The sequence below is a fragment of the Hippocampus comes genome, unplaced genomic scaffold, assembly GCF_001891065.2.
Source record: "Hippocampus comes isolate QL1 unplaced genomic scaffold, H_comes_QL1_v1.1 scaffold147, whole genome shotgun sequence".
NCBI lineage: Eukaryota > Metazoa > Chordata > Actinopteri > Syngnathiformes > Syngnathidae > Hippocampus > Hippocampus comes.
In genome coordinates this window covers 1,426,670-1,445,203 of record NW_017805009.1, presented here as the reverse complement: position 1 = coordinate 1,445,203, position 18,534 = coordinate 1,426,670, and the positions used below count along the sequence as shown (strand labels likewise).

The 18,534-nt window shown below is 40.1% G+C and overlaps 1 protein-coding gene across 1 annotated transcript in view; it reads left to right on the top strand.

The window, feature by feature from the left end:
• Positions 1-289: 289 nt before the first annotated feature.
• slc15a4 (solute carrier family 15 member 4) overlaps positions 290-18,534 on the top strand; it is a 25,771-nt gene continuing 7,526 nt past the window's right edge. The window contains exons 1-8 of the mRNA XM_019862823.1: positions 290-545; positions 754-1,380; positions 4,892-5,184; positions 7,277-7,421; positions 7,596-7,676; positions 9,994-10,174; positions 12,592-12,750; positions 15,943-16,101. Of these exons, the coding sequence (XP_019718382.1) occupies positions 796-1,380; positions 4,892-5,184; positions 7,277-7,421; positions 7,596-7,676; positions 9,994-10,174; positions 12,592-12,750; positions 15,943-16,101 (1,603 nt within the window). The 5' untranslated portion in view covers positions 290-545; positions 754-795. The remainder of the gene's footprint in view (positions 546-753; positions 1,381-4,891; positions 5,185-7,276; positions 7,422-7,595; positions 7,677-9,993; positions 10,175-12,591; positions 12,751-15,942; positions 16,102-18,534) is intronic.

Genomic DNA, 18,534 nt, shown 5'->3' with positions numbered 1-18,534 from the left:
TCCCGGAGGCTTGCTCATTACTTGGGAATTTACTTAGACTGTTTACGTGTCCGTCTCCATTATGGTTCCCTGGAAACGCATAGCTTTGGAACCATCTTACTGGCTGCGCAAAATGTGATTTTAGCCCCTTGAAAACTGAACACGACAACGACTCGGGTAACAAACATTTGAACCAGCACATGCTCTACGCTTCTCGCAAGTTTATCGCAACCGTAAAGAGGGCGACATGAAAAACGTGTCAGCGTGTAGACTTCCAAGTTCCACTTCCCCCTTTCGATTTTGTGGCGTCAGACGCGTATTAGCAGATGTACAAACGACGTGGATGTACCAGCTCGCACATGGGACAGCGTAACAATTGTATTGTAAATCGCTTCTGGAACCACGCGCAAATCCGACAGCTTGTTGACCTGAGTGTCACGCGGTAGTGCTGTGACACTTTAGGCGACTTCCAGTTCTCCATTGACAAAGTAAACGTTTGCGGGATAAACAACCTAAAGATTCATGGAGATAACCCACGCGTTGGACGCGTGTCAGGAATATTGACGGTAATGTATACCTAAACTCGGATCGAACTGTCAGTATGCTAGTTAGGACGACTGTTACGTGCCAACATTAATGTGTTATAACCATGTTGTGTGTTTCTCTGAACTAGACTGTTGGTTTCGATATTTTAATGTCGATGCTTTTTAACAGATTCCAGTAGATTTGATCACTGTTAAAATCCCGCGTACTTACATGTACTCTTCGTTGCAGGACTGAACTCTTTATGTAAGGACGCGGTCAGTTCACGAGACGATGGCTATCAACAAGCATATCAACGAGAGCACCCCTCTCTTGGACTCGGATAATGAGACGAATGGGAGAACATCACCCCCATCAGTTTTCCAGGGAAGAAGACTTGCATGTGCTGCGATCTTGCTGGCGGAGTCATTGGAAAGGATTGCATTCTATGGCATTACATCCAACCTTGTTCTCTTTTTAAATAGCAGTCCTTTCTATTGGGAAGGCACACAAGCCAGCCAGGCTCCTCTGATGTTCATGGGGGTAACGTACCTGATATCCCCATTTGGAGGGTGGTTGGCAGATGCATACCTTGGAAAGTTTTGCACTATTGCCTGGAGTTTGATTTTGTATTTTCTCGGTATTCTATTTTTCCCTTTCATTTCAAACGAAGACACCAGAGTAAATGTATGTGGTGAAGAAGCAGCATTTCCAGTGCAACCCGCTGAGTGTCTCAGCACAAACAGTACCCCTCCAAGCAATGTGACGTGCCCCATCCGTTCACCCTATTGTGGCCCTATAGTTTACAGTGGACTTTTTTTCATTGCATTGGGTGTAGGGACTGTCAAGTCAAACATCACTCCATTTGGGGCAGACCAGGTATTGTATGAAAAGCATTGCATTGTGATTTTAACTGTTAAATCAAGAATGCTAATACCAATCCCATCGCTCTAACGTCTCGAAGTGTGGTCAGTCTTTTGACATGGGCCTGCATAATTGAGAATGCAGTCAGACCGAGTGTTGTCAGACATGTGATTTACTTTATCTTTGCCATGAGGGTTCACTTAGACAAGCACCTCCTTCAATGTCACAGCCAATTATTTGTATTTTTCTCACACACACACACACACACACACACACACACAAAGTACTTAAACACAGTGGTCTCCAACCTTTTTTGTGTCAGACCAATTGAGACAAGTACATGCCGTTCGTTTTCTTCATTGCTTTTAAATTGCTAGTTTTAAAGCACCGGTACTGACAACAAAGATTATGATAACGTTATTAAACTTTTTATTAACATCGGGTTTTTTTTCATTCATTTCAAACGGTATTATTCTACTATATAAAACATGTAGAATAAAACAAAATAAAGCAGTGAACTACTAAGAAATGGACCAATCAGGAAAAATAAATATTCTTTATTATAGAAACAAAATCATTTTTTAAGTTATGATCTTACCTACAGCATCAGCATCATTGCTACTTGCAAATGTGACTGATCAAGAGATGACATGATTAATGACTGTTTTTCCACTGGCTGCCGGCTAGCTCGTAGCGACGAAACTGCTAATAAACTGCGGACCGGTGGTTGGGCACCCCTGCTTTAACATATAGACAATAAAAAGTGAATCATGGGTGGAAAAACTGTACTGCACAGATGCATGCAAATGTTAACAAAAACAACAAAAACAGTCATTGTTTTTCTCAACAAAATCACACTAGCCTGAGCAAACATTTTCACAAGAGGGCTGATATCACTACCTCAGGGAGCATCCTATGCTCATTACATGGTTCTGACTTTTGTGACAATGCTTTTGATCATGAACCAACACACTGTTCAAATAGGACAGGGAAACAAGAGGAAAAGCAGAAATAAATAGAGCTTCGGTTTCACAACAATCAAAACATAACAGTACACAGAGCAGATCAGTCAGACATTTGTGTTTAAATGATTAACAGATTAAAAAATATATATCTATATTGTACTTGTTTTGTTTAAGATGTACTTGAGTGAAAAAGCAAATGTAGATCTCTTACCTTCTGTCTAATCAGTGGAGCTGTAAGTACATGATTCTTATTTTTCATGTTTACCACCATCTTTAATTGGTGGCAGGACAATTCATTGAAATTTGGCTTCTCCACATTTTTACAATGTTGGAATCAAAGAAACACGATTTAATGTGCAGAATGTCGTGGTGCGTTTTTGAGTTCCCAACGCTGTGAAAGTAACCAGAAATGCAGCCTGGCACTTGCATAGCGAGCGTTTAGCGTGTGTGATTCTGCCGTCCATCGTATGCCTTAAGCTTTTTAGTGACACCCTAGTTGGATTTTAATGTAAAACTAAACACACAACAAACAGAATTACAGACATTGCATTTTTAAATCCAACACATGCGTTGTTTTTTAAAACATCGCTTACGGTTATGCTAAAGTCAATTTAAAATCCCGTTGCAATGCGAATGCAAAATTAATATTGACTTCTCGAATGATATTGCTTCAAATAATGAATATTCACAAACGCTGTAGAAACATATACACTTTTACACAAAGACAATCTACCACTATTCAAGGCCCAAATTCTTCCCAATTTGTGAAAAGCGAGTTTTGATCAATCGCTACTACTCATTTTACTGGATGCACGGCACCACCCTGCCCCTAAGAAGCTAATGTGCCAAAACAGCTGGCATTTTTGTGATTTTTTTTAAAAATTGCTATTATTTTAGTTTAAGCTTATTTTACTTTCATACTTATTTTATTGTTGTCCTCTCAAGTACTTTGAAAAAATATTTTCAAGAAATTTTATCTTCCTCAAAATTCAAGGGTACAAAGATATAAGGACTTTTTGCTGTTTAACCAGCTTAAAATTCCTCATGCAATAGCTTGAAATATGACACACGAGGTCCCGGGATAACCCAGTAAGGCGCAAGACTTGTGAAAATAAACTTACATAAGATAGTAGAAGTAAATATGGTAAAGAGATAAGAGAGATGCTTGTTCATGGCCGGAATGTGTGCAGAGGTGCGATGCATCAAAGGTGTGGATGTAGCAGAATGAAAATGCAAGAGGCTTGAATTTCACATGATAGATGATACACGATCATTTTTCTACTCGAAAAAAGAATCGAGAGTTCAAGAATAAAGTGTTCATTGTTCAGGGATGAATGGGCATGAGGCTGTGATGATAGTTTTACAAATAGGTTTTATTTGTTGAATAAGTATCAAGTTTTGAAGTCAACTGCCAATTGTTTCTATTAATGGTGATTTCAATCTCAATCAAAATAACAACCTCCGTGAAGGTAACACACTTCCCACCACCTCCAAATTCGAAGTTGTAGGTATTACAAGACTGATTCCATTGTCGTGAAATGAAGTGAATTTTGAAAATCCACATGAAACCAGCAATGGAACTTCAGAAGTTAATTGTCGCCGTGAACCACTGTCACTTGTTTTTCCTCCTATACATCACATATCGATAATATCTGTTTGTTTCCTCCATATGTGGGTAACCGCTGTCACGAGAATATTATTATTTGCCTGTAAATTGAACTCAATGTTCTGTATTCTTTTGCTGATTATGTTGTCATCAAGAGCTGTCAGAATTAAATGATCAATAGACAACTACCGGTAATCAATTATCATATTAATCGACAACTATTTTTAGAATTGAGGAATCGCTAAGAGCCATTGTTTAACGTAAAATTGTCCATATCCTGTGATTTCAGCTTCTCAACTATAATCATTCTCTTGATTTCCATCATCCTTCATTAAAGCTGACTGATTATCTTTTGTGATTTATCAAAATTAGACATTAGCAAATATCTGCTTTGGAAAATTCTGACCGAACCAGTGCTAATCAATTTCACAAAGGTTGGTGAGGATAACATTAAATTCCTATCTGTGATATTGCTTCATTGTTTAGTTTTTTTTAAATCACTAAACAATACAAACTAACAATTACTTGTGAATAAACTTGGATGCAATATAAAATGTAAACCAATGAATTGACAGAATAATTGATAGAGCACTCGATGAAAACAATATTTGATAGTGACAGCCGAAATATCACCATCTACCTTAACATCTCACTGCTCAAAATAAACCCAATGTGTCAAGACAGCAAAGGTGATTAAGCTGTTAAACATTCTGGATGTATCTTGAGTACAATAAGGACATTAAGGTTCTTTTTTGTTCAGTAATAGGTAATATGCTGTAGATGTTTGTTGCTCTTTCTTTGCTCTGTGAAATAATTGCCAAAAGTTGACTTGTGTTCAACTTGGACAGTTTGATTTATTAGAGGACACGAGCGGTTCTATGAGGTGGCTTTATGATTTATTAAGCCCAGTGTATCATATGTGTAAGAATGATGCTTTGTTTTTGTTGTCTAATAGGTCAAAGACAGAGGACCGGAAGCCACACGCCGATTCTTCAATTGGTTCTACTGGTGCATTAACCTCGGTGCCATCCTGTCACTGGGAGGTGTAGCCTATATCCAGCAAAATTTCAGCTTTGAGCTCGGCTACATCATTCCCACTGTGTGCCTTGGGATTTCCTTCCTCGTTTTCCTCCTGGGCCGCACAGTTTTTATCACCAAGCCGGCTGATGGCAGCGCTTTCACCGATATGTTCAAGATACTGAGCTTCGCTTGTTGCTCCTCAAAACCCAAGGAGCCTGACTTGCTTCGGTAATACGTCCATCACACTTGTCTACTTTGTAATATTGAAGCTTAACATAATAGCATCCTCATCAAAAATTAGAGTGCTGTGTCAAATGACTACAGTGGAGAAGTATTATCAGCTAACGTCTATGCACATGAAAGTGTTTCTTTAGAATAATGTGCGGTTAGACCTATTGCTCATTTGATCCTGATGTATTTCTTCTGTAGTTGAGGTCCGTCTTCCTCTGCTCGAGTGCAGTGTTGTTCTGCTGTGCGTCTAAAAACTAATGAACAATTTAAAACTGAAATGTCCAAAAACCTGACGTCGCATCTGAAATACCAAATCCCAGTGCCTTTAACGAAAACCCGGTTAAGCCTTTTGTCCTGAGGTGGTGATTAGAGGCTTTATTGCCTCAAGTTTCTTTTCCATCTCTAAAAGCACTCTTATTTGAGGGTAAGATACTCTCAAAGGCAGAACAATCTTCTCCCTTCATGATTTTGAATACCTTAATTCATTTTTAATTACAAACCCCAATTCCAAGTTGAAGTTGGGACATTGTGAAAAACGTCCATTAAAAACAAGACGGTGATTTTCAAATCCTTTTCAACCTTTGTTCAATTAAACACAGTAAAAGGCAGGATATTTTTCAAACTGAATAGCTCTTATTTTTATTTTATGTTTTTGGGAAGGAGGGTGAGATACACTCTTTTTATGCCTGCAGCTAAATCTAAAAAAGATGGGGCAGGCTCATGTTTACCATTGTCTTACATCACCTTTCCTTTTAACAACACTCAATGAGAGTTTGGGAAGTGAAGACCCTAATTGTTGGTGCTTTGTAGGTGGAATTCTTGGCCATTTTTGCTTGATGTACAACTTGAGTTGCTCAAAAGTCCGCTGTCTCCATTGTCGTATTTTGCACTAAGTGGTTCAGATAATGGACGGATGGATAATGTGCCACACATTTTTGGACTGCAGCTTGGCCAGTCTAGTACCCACCCTCTTTTATGACGAAACCACACTGTTAGAATGTGGTCTGGCATCGTCTTGCTGAAATAAGCGGGGGTGTTCATGAAAAAAACATTTCTTGAATGGCATACATATATGTCTCCAAAACCCATATGTGCCTTTTAGAGTTAATGGTGCCTTCACTGATGTGAGAGTTACCCACACCATTGGCACTAATACCCTGCCATATCATCACAGGTGCAGGTTTTTGAAATTTGCACTGATGACAATCCGGACGGTCCTTTTCCTCTTTGCCCCGTGGGACAAGATGTCCATGATTTCCCAAAATAATTTGACTCGTCAGACCTCAGGACACTCTTCCACTTTGAATCAGTCCATCTTAAATGGCGGCATTTCTGGGTGTTGCTGCTATATGGTTTTTGCTTTGCATCGTAGAGTTTTAACTTACATTTGTAGATGGAGCGACAAACTGAACAGACAATGATTTTCTGAAGTGGTGTTGGGCCCATGTGGCAGTATCCTTGACAGCGAAACGTTTACTCAATGATGCCACCCTGAGGGATTGCAGGTCACGGGCATTCAGTGGTGGTTTTTAGTCTTGCTGCTTATAGGATTTCTACAGATTCTCTGTCTGTTTTGATCATAGTGTGAACCGTAAATGATGAAATCCCGAAATTGGTTGCAACTCTGTTTTGAGAAACATTCTTACACTGTTGGACTATTTATTCATGCAGGTGTTCACAAAGTTTTGAACATTGCCCCATCCTTGCTTGTGAACAACTGAGCCTTTCAGGCATGCTCGTATTATGCCCGATCACGACACTCACCGGTTAGCCTGTGGAATATTCTGAATGGGTGTTATTTCAGCCTTCCTCAAATACTTTTCTTGCCCCTTTCCCATCTTATTTGGAATGTATTGCAGGCATCAAATTCAAAAGGAGGGAGTAATTGCAAAAAAAAAACAAAAAAACAATGTTCATCAGTTTGAACATGAAATAATCTGCCTTTGAAATGTATTCACTCGAACATAGGTTGAAAAAAGATGTGCCAACCATTTAACAAGCATCTCACCTTCATTGGAAATTGGGTGTTGACATTGATCATTTAACACTGTTGTTCACAGACATAAATTGTATCCTTCTCGTTTCATAGAAGTAATAACCCAACTCTATTGGATGGTGCCAAAGTGACCTATGGAGGAAAATTTCCAGAAGAGAAAGTGGAGGAAGTGAAATCTTTGGTGAAAATCCTACCAGTTTTCTTAGCCCTTATTCCATACTGGATGGTGTATTTCCAGGTAAATAATCAGTTTGAAATGTATTCAATGTATTTTGTGCAGTGGCTGAAGCGTGTCGATACAAAATGTAAAGGTAAAACACTGCCATGTGTTAACACGAAGGGGTGTCTATCGCGTTTAAGAATAGATATGGGAAGTGAATTCTCTAATGCTAATCTCCCTCTTATGTTACAGATGCAGACAACATATATTCTGCAAGGCCTCCATCTAAGAATTCCAGTTACTGCCTCAAATAGCACTACAGACTCCCACATGGTAACTAAACAAGTAATGGTGCAACTATCGGTACTATACATTTGGTGGCAAAGAGTGGATATTTATTTTGTGTACTGTACATCAGCACAAAGGATTGGGTGAGGAAAAATAGTTAGTTTGGTGTTTCCTGAAAAGAAAAAGTGGTTCTAAACACACAACAAACAGAATTTGAAATTGTAGGTCACTGACACAGTGACAGTGGTAGGTAACAGCTGGAGGCTGGCAAAGGTTGTGGTAATGCCCAGGAGATTAAGTCCAAACTTTACTGAACAGACTAATGCCTTGCAGGTTAGCAACCTGTCTGTATTTGGAACACTCCACGACAGCGCCTCCATCTGATGGTTCACGATTAATAAGTCTGACATAGCCAAGCTGTCTCCATCTTGACACAAGAGCATTATAGGCCCGAAATCCGTAAACATATGATGATGAAGCATGTCCAGATACATTCCCAGTCTTGCTTTCTAATCGATAAAACAGAAGTACAACATTCAGATCTATTGCATATTATGCTGTATGTGTCAAGTGATCTTAATAGCATGGAAATGATAAATATATTTGCCTTTAGATTTCACCAAACCAGGATCCCGTAGTTACTGTTGACAAGTGGTAGTCACATAAGAGCCAACATGGCAGGTGGTTTTCTTTCTCCCCATAAATTACACCCTACACACTATCAAAAATGAAACCCAGACGTTGTTTGCTACAAGTCTTGACACTTCTCAAAATCAAAAGGGAAATGAGATATGATGCCGCAGTGTTTTTACTTCCTCACCTGACACAGTTCAATGGCACAACTGAACAAATTAGATCTATTCAAGGAGACAGAACACACTGAAAGTGGAGCTGCAGGCGAACGGATGTGTTGTAATTATTTATGGTGCGGTACATTCAAAGCTAAATGCAATTGTTTTATCTCTTCAGTTACGATGCGCATGTGTGTGTGTGTGTGTGTGTGTGTGTGTGTGTGTGTGTGTGTGTGTGTGTGTGTGTGAGTGTGTGAGAGAGATCTTGTTCTCAAGTTATCCAGTGATCTAAGTGATATTAAACATACAGTAGATGGATATTATACACAGTATATTTTACACTGGGACAGGCTGGAGAATGTTGGAAGCGTATGTAGAATCTTTGTACTGTGTATATATTTACTCGATGTATTGCTGAGTGCACAAAGTGAGCTTGCCACTGCCTTCCAACCACAATTAGTGTGACTCCTAACCTAGCAAATCAATTCAGTCACTTAACTACTGTAATACACAGAAATTCAAGGGTTCGTGATCTAAAAATAGATCCACAGTAATAGGCATTCCCCCCTACTGTTTTCATAGATAGAATAGAATATAAAATCTGATTCTCATCATGCATCTTCGTCCTCTTTGCACGAAATCCACGCTTGTCTTTGGGCCCTCTTGTGAATACTGTACATCTATATGCATGAGGAGGAACGGAGCAATTTGTCATGTACTTTTACTGCAGAATCAGGCATGTACGCTCTCTTTGGAATGTGCATTGCGATGTCAAGCACTTTGCTACAAATCAAATGGAAGCATTTAGAACGTGACGAACAATGTGTGTACGTGTCTGATTTGCAGCCATCGTCTTGCTTTATTAGTTTAATTTTTATGTCGTGTATTAAATACATACAGAGTATACAATAATTCAGTTTAGCTGAATCCAAATGGTTATCTTGTGTATCCAGTCAACTTGTACCTCATCCTAGAAATAGCTAGTCTAACATCCATCCATCCATTTTTCAAACCACTTCTCCTTTCTCGTGTCACATGGGATGGATTAATGAAAGAGGACTCCAGCACGTGTTACTTATACAGGGTTTTATTTGGAAAAGGAAATTGATCAATTAGAAAATTATAATGTGCTAACAATAGACGAATGGAACAAAAATGAGTTGAGCTCGAAAATACATAACCAGAGACACACTCGGAAGACACTTTGGCATTTGAATGTAAATGGTTGCAGGTTCTTCGTGTTCATCATTCAAAACTTGTAGATGTGCTGAAGAAATTCCATGTGATTTCCTGTCTGGTAGGTGTCGTGCTTCACGTCTGCTTGCGGATAAAAAGTTTGTCTTTTGATCAATAGAATGTTATTGAAATGCATCCAGATGTGTTGACTTGGTACAATTTTCAGTTATATTTAACTATGACCACCTGGGGGTGCCAAAGTAATGGCGAGCCAAGAGTCCAAACGCACACAAATTTAGTCAGCTGTGTTAGACTGTGGAAAAATTCACCCCAGCTTTCACGCTTTATTGCATTTTCTACATTTTTATTTAATCTATTTTCTCTGAATCCTCCAGATGACATTTCGCTTCCCGGCAGCCTGGCTCACCATGTTTGATGCTGTGCTCATCCTCATGCTGATTCCTCTTAAGGACAAAGTGGTGGACCCCATTCTGAAACGGCGTGGCCTGCTGCCCTCCTCTCTGAAGAGGATTGCAGTGGGGATGTTCTTTGTCATGTGGTCGGCTGTGGCAGCGGGTGAGTACACAAAGGAATAGAAAAGATTCTTAGAAACTTACTTGGTGAAGAAAAAAAAAGAGAGAAGAAAGTTAGGGATTATTTTGTCAATTTCAAAGCACAATCATAGTGGAACTATACTTCCATAACACATGACATCTTCAAGACTATAAGACATGAAGCCTAAGCGCAAATGTTTGGAATATAGCCTATTTTGAACATGAGCGATTTGTAATTACAGAAAGTTAGATTCTGTCACAGATCGATAAATAATTTCCAAGCGTGCACATCACTTTACCGCTGGCAGCCTATATGTTTTGGGTTTCTGGAGCAGTTGAGGCATTGCACTGTTTTGTCTTGAACGACTGCTTCCTTGCCACTGAGTCATTTTTGGTTCTCGCCTGTGAATTATTTGAAAGTTTAACTCCAGCATCTCTAGGGGAAAAATGACTGCCTTGATTCAACCAAGCGGAGATTCTTGAGAGAGAAAATCTAGAAGACACATTTCTGACTAATTAAAATACAAAGATGTTCAATTAATTGTTTAAAACTGTGGCGTACTTTATTCTTCCTATATTTGATTTTGGCCCGACTATACAAGTATCTGGCAGAAGACCTCAGTCTGAACAAAAATGGATGCGCAACTCTTCCTTTTGAGAGACATTTTGTGCTATGAGGATAAGTGGTGGCCCCATATCGTTGCTCAATTGTTTGGATGAAATTGGGGAGTGTGGGCTGAGACTTATTGCTGAGGGCGAACAATTTCGGTCTCTTCCATCAGTGATGTTGTGAAAGGTATCTGAGATACATGTGATGTATCTCATTTTAAGATACCTTCTTTTCAGAGGACATCAGCATTCCTAGATGTTCTGACATATTCAGTTATGCTGTTGAAAGACCATTCCGGAATCTGCTTTTATCGCCCCACTTCTTGGGGGGAAAGTAAAGCCCTTTCACAGCAAAACAAATTCAGAAGATTGCAGCGAGTAATTTCTGGGAGTGGAGTAAAAGGGTTTACGATGGAGCAGGGGTGTGGGCATTGGTCGCACAACAGTGAGTTTACACAAAAGCTGTGATGCTGGATTCAGTCAGTTTGGACAACGTGATGTCATGTTGACAATAATATACTCTACACTTTCCATCCATCCGTATTCAAAATCACTCTTCCTCACTTGCGTCGTGGGTAAGCTAGGGCACTCCAGCTAATTTTGGGCAGGCGGGGTACACCATGAACTGGTTGCAGGGCACGTATAGAAAGCAATCAGTCCCTCTCACACCTGTATGGACAAGTCAGAGCTTTGCATGATTTTGGAATGTCGGAGGAAGCCGGAATACTGGAGTGAAGTCACGCAAGCACAGTGAAAACATGCAAATTTCACACTAAAAGTCGGAGCCCAGATTAAATCTCCCGCAACCTCAGATCTGTGACACAGATATGTTAACCACCTCCTTAAAACCTTCCAGGAACAGTATTTAAACAGTTTATATCATACATCATACAAATACATGAATGCGTTTGTCAACAGTGTTGCTGCGCTTGCCTTCAATTGCATACATTGATTCCTGGGAACTGCCTCACACTCTTTAGTCTTCAGCCTGCCCACCTTTAACCCCAAGAGGCTATACATTTGCAAATAATCTCAAAGGAAGAGGCTGAAATCATGTTGCAAAGATGCTTGACGAGACTCACGCTGGCAAGAAAATGAAATTATGCCCGTTTTTACACAGAGCGCCAGCCACTCTCCCAAAATAGGGCCCTAAATCTTCAGCCTGCAACTCTCTCTTAATGAAATAAGTGCTGTGCAATTTCACAGGGTTTGCTATGAGGCAAAGTTGGACCTCCAATGCAGTAAAGACCGCCAGAAATATGCTGGCCTGCAGAGAATGATTGATTTGTTATTTGATTTTTGTTTGTGTACTGACTGCGGGAAGCTGAAGAAAGCAGGGCTGACATCGCTTATGAAGTATTTTTTTTGTTGGTTGTACTTAATGCTTGAAAAGTGTGTGTTCTCATGTGCTTCTTTTGGAGCTCAATTGCCTTTAGATTTTCAGGACTAAGGATCATGTTGGGCTGTGTGGTGTTTGTCAGGAGGGGGTAAGAAGGTTTGTGTGCATGGACTAAGATGGAAAGCTCGTATTATTGCATGGTCGGATTACAAGACTACAACTGCTCTCCAAGTGCAGCATTAAGTGAAGTAGTTATGATATGAGGCTGCCTTAGGATGTTTTCTGCCAGTACTGGAGCTGCTGGTTGCAAGATAATAGCAACCAATTAAAGTTAAGAATGAAGTAGTGGTTGATGACCGACTCTGGCTTTTTTCAGAAAGGAGTTATAATCGCGGTCACACGTCTAGAACTTTGCATGTGTTTTTTGTTTGTTTGCTTTCTACTTGTGCTCACATTTACTGTCAAACTGCCTGTTTTTGTCTGCCCATCAGGTATTCTGGAGACAAAACGGCTGGAGATCGTCAAAGCAAATGGTCCCATTGACCAAGTGCTTGGCAACGTAGTCTACTATGCAGCGGATTTACCCATTTGGTGGCAAGTGCCTCAATATGTCCTGATAGGCATCAGTGAAATATTCGCCAGCATTGCAGGTACTGTGAATTTGGTGCTGTTGTGTAACCTTCAATTTCAGATAAACAAAATGAAGTGGTAACTCCTGATTCACCCTTACTAAAGTCACTCAGATTGGATTGTCAGCTAAAATGGCAAATATTCTGACGTCTCAACATCCTTGTGTTATCCCATCACTTGCACCAACCGTAACTCAATAGAGGGAGGTTCTGTAATTGCCAGATGGCAAATGCTACTCTTATTGCAAGGTGGGGGCTCAATGCCGTACTACAGTTCAGGCCCGCGGTTTACCACGAATGGGGTCCCTCGTGTGTCTCACATTCTGTCAATGCTTTTCCACTGGCAAAGCGTTGGAGCATGTTTGTGGTACCAGCAGAGTCAATTGAGGCTCTCTGCCGGACAAGTTGGCGCATACTTTTGCTTCATAACTGTTTGACGAGATTAGTTCGATATTAGTACAATTAATTTAGTAATTCATCTCTTGTATCAAAACGTGCAAAACAGCCTGTTTTTCACATTCACATCCCTCTCTCTCTCTCTCTCTCTCTCTCTCTCTCTCTCTCTCTCTGTCTTTCTCTCTCTGTCACTCTCGCTCACAGCCTCGCACACACTCGCTCATTCACACAAACAGGCATGCCACCGCAGGCAATGTAGGGAAATTAAACACATTTTACCTTGGCTTAGCCTAGCTGAGAGTTGAAGTTGGCAAGCGTGACACGGTGGGGAATACATAGCTTTCTGTGCCACTCCGTACAGCTTCCAAGTTTTAGTACGCCCTTTTACATACGGCCAGGTTTTGTTGCGCTCATCTCGTTTTACTGCAGACGGTTAGATCTCTCTTCCGCACTATGACTGCCATGGTAAATTTTTTCATAGGTGAACAATCTCAACAGGCATCCACATTCATGACAGCTTGTCACATATGCCCGTTCTGTACCCTTGCTTTCTTTTAGTTACAATGATGGCATTTGGTCCACAGTTGCCTCAAATGGGATTGCGATGGTCACCAGGAACATAAAGTAAACTGAACCTTTGAACAGCTCATCCATTTGTTTTAGGTGAACAGAAGGATAAAAATAGATTGCCCTAAAATAAATCTGTATGAGCCATAAAATAAATTTAGATGAGAAAGATACGCAATACGAGCATCCAACCTCTGTTTACCATGCTAACACTGAGCCAATGAATCCTGATTTGTTTTGACAATATAAAATGTGTCCGTGTGAGTAAATGGCTTTTTTTTTAGAATATAGAAAATCAATTTATAGCGTTTTGAGATTTTAAAACGCAGACAAAACTAAAATCTGCCTTACCGAAGCTGGTGGCATAATGCAATGTAACGTTCATTGAAGGCAATGCATGTGCATTGAGAAGAAGTCATAACTTGCTCATTTTTCTCAACACATTTTGATGAAGCTTACTTTTTTTGTCAAAGCCAGACCGCATGCTATCACTTCAGAAAATGCATTTGTGATTTTTGTGATGTCCACGAACATAGAACGTGGCAACATTTGTTTGATTTATTTTCCAGGTTTTTTTTTTTTAAACAGGCTGACATTAAGGTTGTGTGTAAAATAGTGACATCTGGGTCAGTTCCTACAAAGCATGAATGTAAACCTGAAGAAGAGCATATGATGGGGTTAACACAGATGATGTTTACTTAGAAAAACCTTGTCACCATTCATGCCTTTTAGATCCTCGTAGTAAAACAGCCACAAGAGGGCCGTCGATAACAGTATCGACCACCGTTGCGATTACCCGATACCTTGAAATAAGACCGGTATTGGTACTTTTTCTGCTCATTGTTTCATTCATTACTTGAGCTTTAGCCCGCTGTGATCTGACAGAACCCTCGATAGAAATCAGCATCATGTCACAGAATTGAATATTGAGTTTAGTAATTACAATGCGGAGAGCTTCATGGGACTGTTAAACACAGAGGTGTTTTTTTTTTCTTCAAATCCAAACACAGACAAAACTATACTGCAGTTTGCAAAAATCAATTAAAAATCATCACTGTCTCCCTCGCTCCCTCTCCATTAATTAGCTCTAACTCCGAGAAGAATAGTCTGACAGATTTGTGACATTAAGTATGTTAAATGAAAATAAATATTTTCCCTTAGTCCACTTTGTTTGAATAAATCTGTCAAAAGGCACTGCTGTCAAACCTAATCAGTCCCCTGTCTTAAAAGACGACAAGGAACTTTCACGTGCACCATGCCAGTTATTTGTTTTGTTGGAAGGGCCCTTGACATTTTGTTTGCAAGAAAATCACTTTTAATTGCTCCTTAAGAAGAAAACATTTCAAATCCCACGTTTGTTCAGCTTTTATTCTTAGTCTCAAAAGGTTAAATTGTTTGGTTAATTCACGGTGGCGATGTAAACGTCATTTATATCTGAGGTTTCTGTTGCAAAATCTTACCTCGTAATGTAAGTTTGCGGGCATTGCAGTCTTCTGCAAAGTGCGTTAGATAGTGAGTTGTAATCAAAAGGTCATTCAAGGATACAAACATGCCATTGAAAACAACTAGAAAGTTAAGGTTTGCAATGCTCTAATACCAATGTTTTTATAGCCCTAACATAGGTATGTATCTGTGAGGAAGCTGTCCTTTGAGTTTTAAAAAGCAAACATATTCAACCACCGCTCTGTAATCTCTCCAGACAGATGTAGCTATCGGGCCTTATTTGAAAAATCACATGAGGTGCCATGAAATTATCAATGTCAGCTTGCAGGCAGGCAGGTCTGGTGGTGGAAAATAAGACTCCCACCCTGATGCTTTCCATCTGTCTCTGCAAACAGTGTGATTTGTCTTCCAGAAATGTGGTTGTCTTCCAGACTATGGCATAGCGTAGCAGGTTGACAACCCACTAGCAAATGCCGTCAGACTAATGACCCCCTATGCCGCTTGACCATTACACTTAAAGCCAGCGAATACGCAGTTTCAGAATGCTTTGCCGATGTTGCGACCAAATTGGGCATTCTATTTTGCATCAGTTGCTTCCAGACATATTTATTAAGAATTATTCCCCAAACAATTGACTATTACTAATTAATCTTTTTTATTTTATTATATATATATTTTTTTTTTTTACACTCCAAACAACGTACCTACCTACTGTTGCAGCCATTCTTTCAGCCAATAAAGGAAGCAGCCAAGCGACCTCCTGTTTTAATTTCAACTAATAAAACAAATGTGTTCTCTGTTCTGCAGGACTGGAGTTTGCTTACTCTGCCGCGCCAAAGTCGATGCAGAGTGCCATCATGGGGCTCTTCTTCTTTTTCTCTGGGATAGGCTCCTTTGTGGGCTCGGGTTTGTTGGCCATCGTGTCCCTCAAGGCGATTGGCTGGATGTCATCCCACAGAGATTTTGGTAAGAAAATAGGACATTTCAGGGTGACACATCCCTGCATCTTAACACGGTTCGCACAAATGTTTCTAGTGTTTTGGTTCTCTTATTTAGCCAAATAGCTCACTAAAATATTTGAAATGTTTGTACAATAATGGGTAGTTCTACACATTTGTAACTTGAAACCACAATCATGGAAATCAGTGGAAACATATTAACCTTATGATGGTTAAAAATTCTTCAACCTCATACAGTATTTGGTCACCTGCGATCCCGTTTCTGGTTTAGGCCGAGACCAATTTAGTCATAACAGCGAACACTATCTTGACAAAGAAAGTGTGTTTTGCTTTATGGAAACCCTTTGAAATGACAGCATCCGGGTAGGGCCGCCTGGTGTGATTGGGCAGTTAATGTGCATCATCATCATCACAGATGATTGCCTCTGTGTTGTCCACACGGCACGACACCTGACCAAGCCACACACTGCAAACTGCTATTGACTTTGCATGGCATGCGTGCGAGTGTGGATTTGGAGGGATCGATCTGGACTGCTGAAATGTATTTTTCCGGGACAGGATTTAAGAGTGTTCATAGACTGTGGTCATTTCAAATCCACTTAAAGGTGTTTGTAAATTAATTATGGAGTGCAGTCTTGTTTCCATGATTGACATGCCAGCAGATTGATGAGTTCCTACCAACAGAAGGTTGCCGACCCAGATCACATTTCTATGGGCATGTGGTAAAGATGTAAATAACATACCCACAAAACCCTAATAGCGCCTTATACAGTGTGCCTCAGGAATGAGTGTGATTTTGATTATGTTAGCTCTGGAAGGTGGGTTACACGCTTCATAAATCCATCGGTTTCTCAGCTTAGCTTCATTTAATGGGCACTTTAAGTAGAGCCAGATTGCCTGAAAGACGCCTTTTGTTTTCAAAGACACATCATTTCAATGGTGATCTTAAGAAATGGAACAAAACATCCTCCTGGCCACAGATTAAAGCCAAAAAAAAAAAAGAATAAATAACGGATGACACAAAGCTTAGGTATGAAGTACAGTCAAGAATTGTACCGTTTGTTTTGTGGCTGTTTTTCACAGCTTGTTTGATGTTACCGTATTGAGTCCTCTTAACTCTCAAGGTGGGAAAGATTCAGCTCATTTCCATTGCTGCAGGCATAATGGTGTTCGGTAAACAGCTTTCTGGGTGAACTGTTCTGAGTTTTACTGAGCCACACTGGCCTGAAGATAGATGAGGAACATTAATCACAGGCCGGGGGTCTGATTACACCTCGCTGCTCGACTTTAGTAAAGCTGTCCCCTGAGCATTAACATGGAGATGGAACTGCTAGTCCGGCATCACACGGCTTGACGCTGTCACTCTGTCTCCACCCGCTCATCCTGGAAAAGTTTCTGTCTCAAAGTGTCTTTCCATCTTGCTTGATGTTGTTGGCAGGTATGTTTACAGAGAGGGAAACAGTCATTTTGCAGACAGTTTGGTTTTGTGGATTTTGCTAACTTGGGTCCAAATTTGCAAACGTATATTCTTATACACATTTTGACACAGCCAAAAGGTGAGCGTAGCAAGAAGGTTTAACCGTTGATGAGGTTAATCTTGAAAGTATATTTTATTTTAACTCTAAATAAATAAAGACAGACCCATTTTTTTTTTTTTTTTTTTTTTTTTTTAATGACTCAATCAGTGCTGCAGATTGGTCTCAGGAGGTGATCTCTCTAAAAGTGGACCAGTGTTTGACATTATATATGTAGTAATACCAAGTTAAAAACAAAAACAGCAAGCTTGTGTTGATAATATTATAGTCTATATCAGGGGCCCCCAACCTTTTTTGCCCCACGGACCGGTTTATGTCAGACAATATTTTCAGGGACCGGCATTTAAGGTGTGGCGGAATTAATACAACAAAATAATATGGTATGAGCTGCATGAAAACTGTGGCGTTTTCGAAATATAATAATAAACACAAGGAGCGTCTAATCTGGTCGCAACACTCCGATCGCTATGGCAATGTTTAATGCCTTCAAAATACGATACAACGCAAATTCAAAGTGCATGAAAATGACGACTCACCACAGCACCGAGCTTGATTTTCTGCAACCAGATGGTCCCATCTCGGGGTAATAGGAGACAATGACACCTCAAGTGTGTGGTTTATGTCCAGTCTACTTCGTAATTTTGTTTTCGTCGCCGTTGCTGCAGAAACCCCCTGCCTCACACCAGTAGGATGTCGGAAATAGCAACAGTGCTATTGTGGCGATCTCAGAATATTCAGCCATAACTTTAATCCAGTTGTCTCAAACGTACTTTTAAGGCCGCCGTCATTTACGATCTCCAGCAGTTTTTTTTTTACTCATTTTGCGAGCTCCTGCGTTTTGTTTTGAAGTAATCGGTCACGTGATGGAGAAGCGTGGCTTGACGTGTGTCAAGCGTGACACAGAC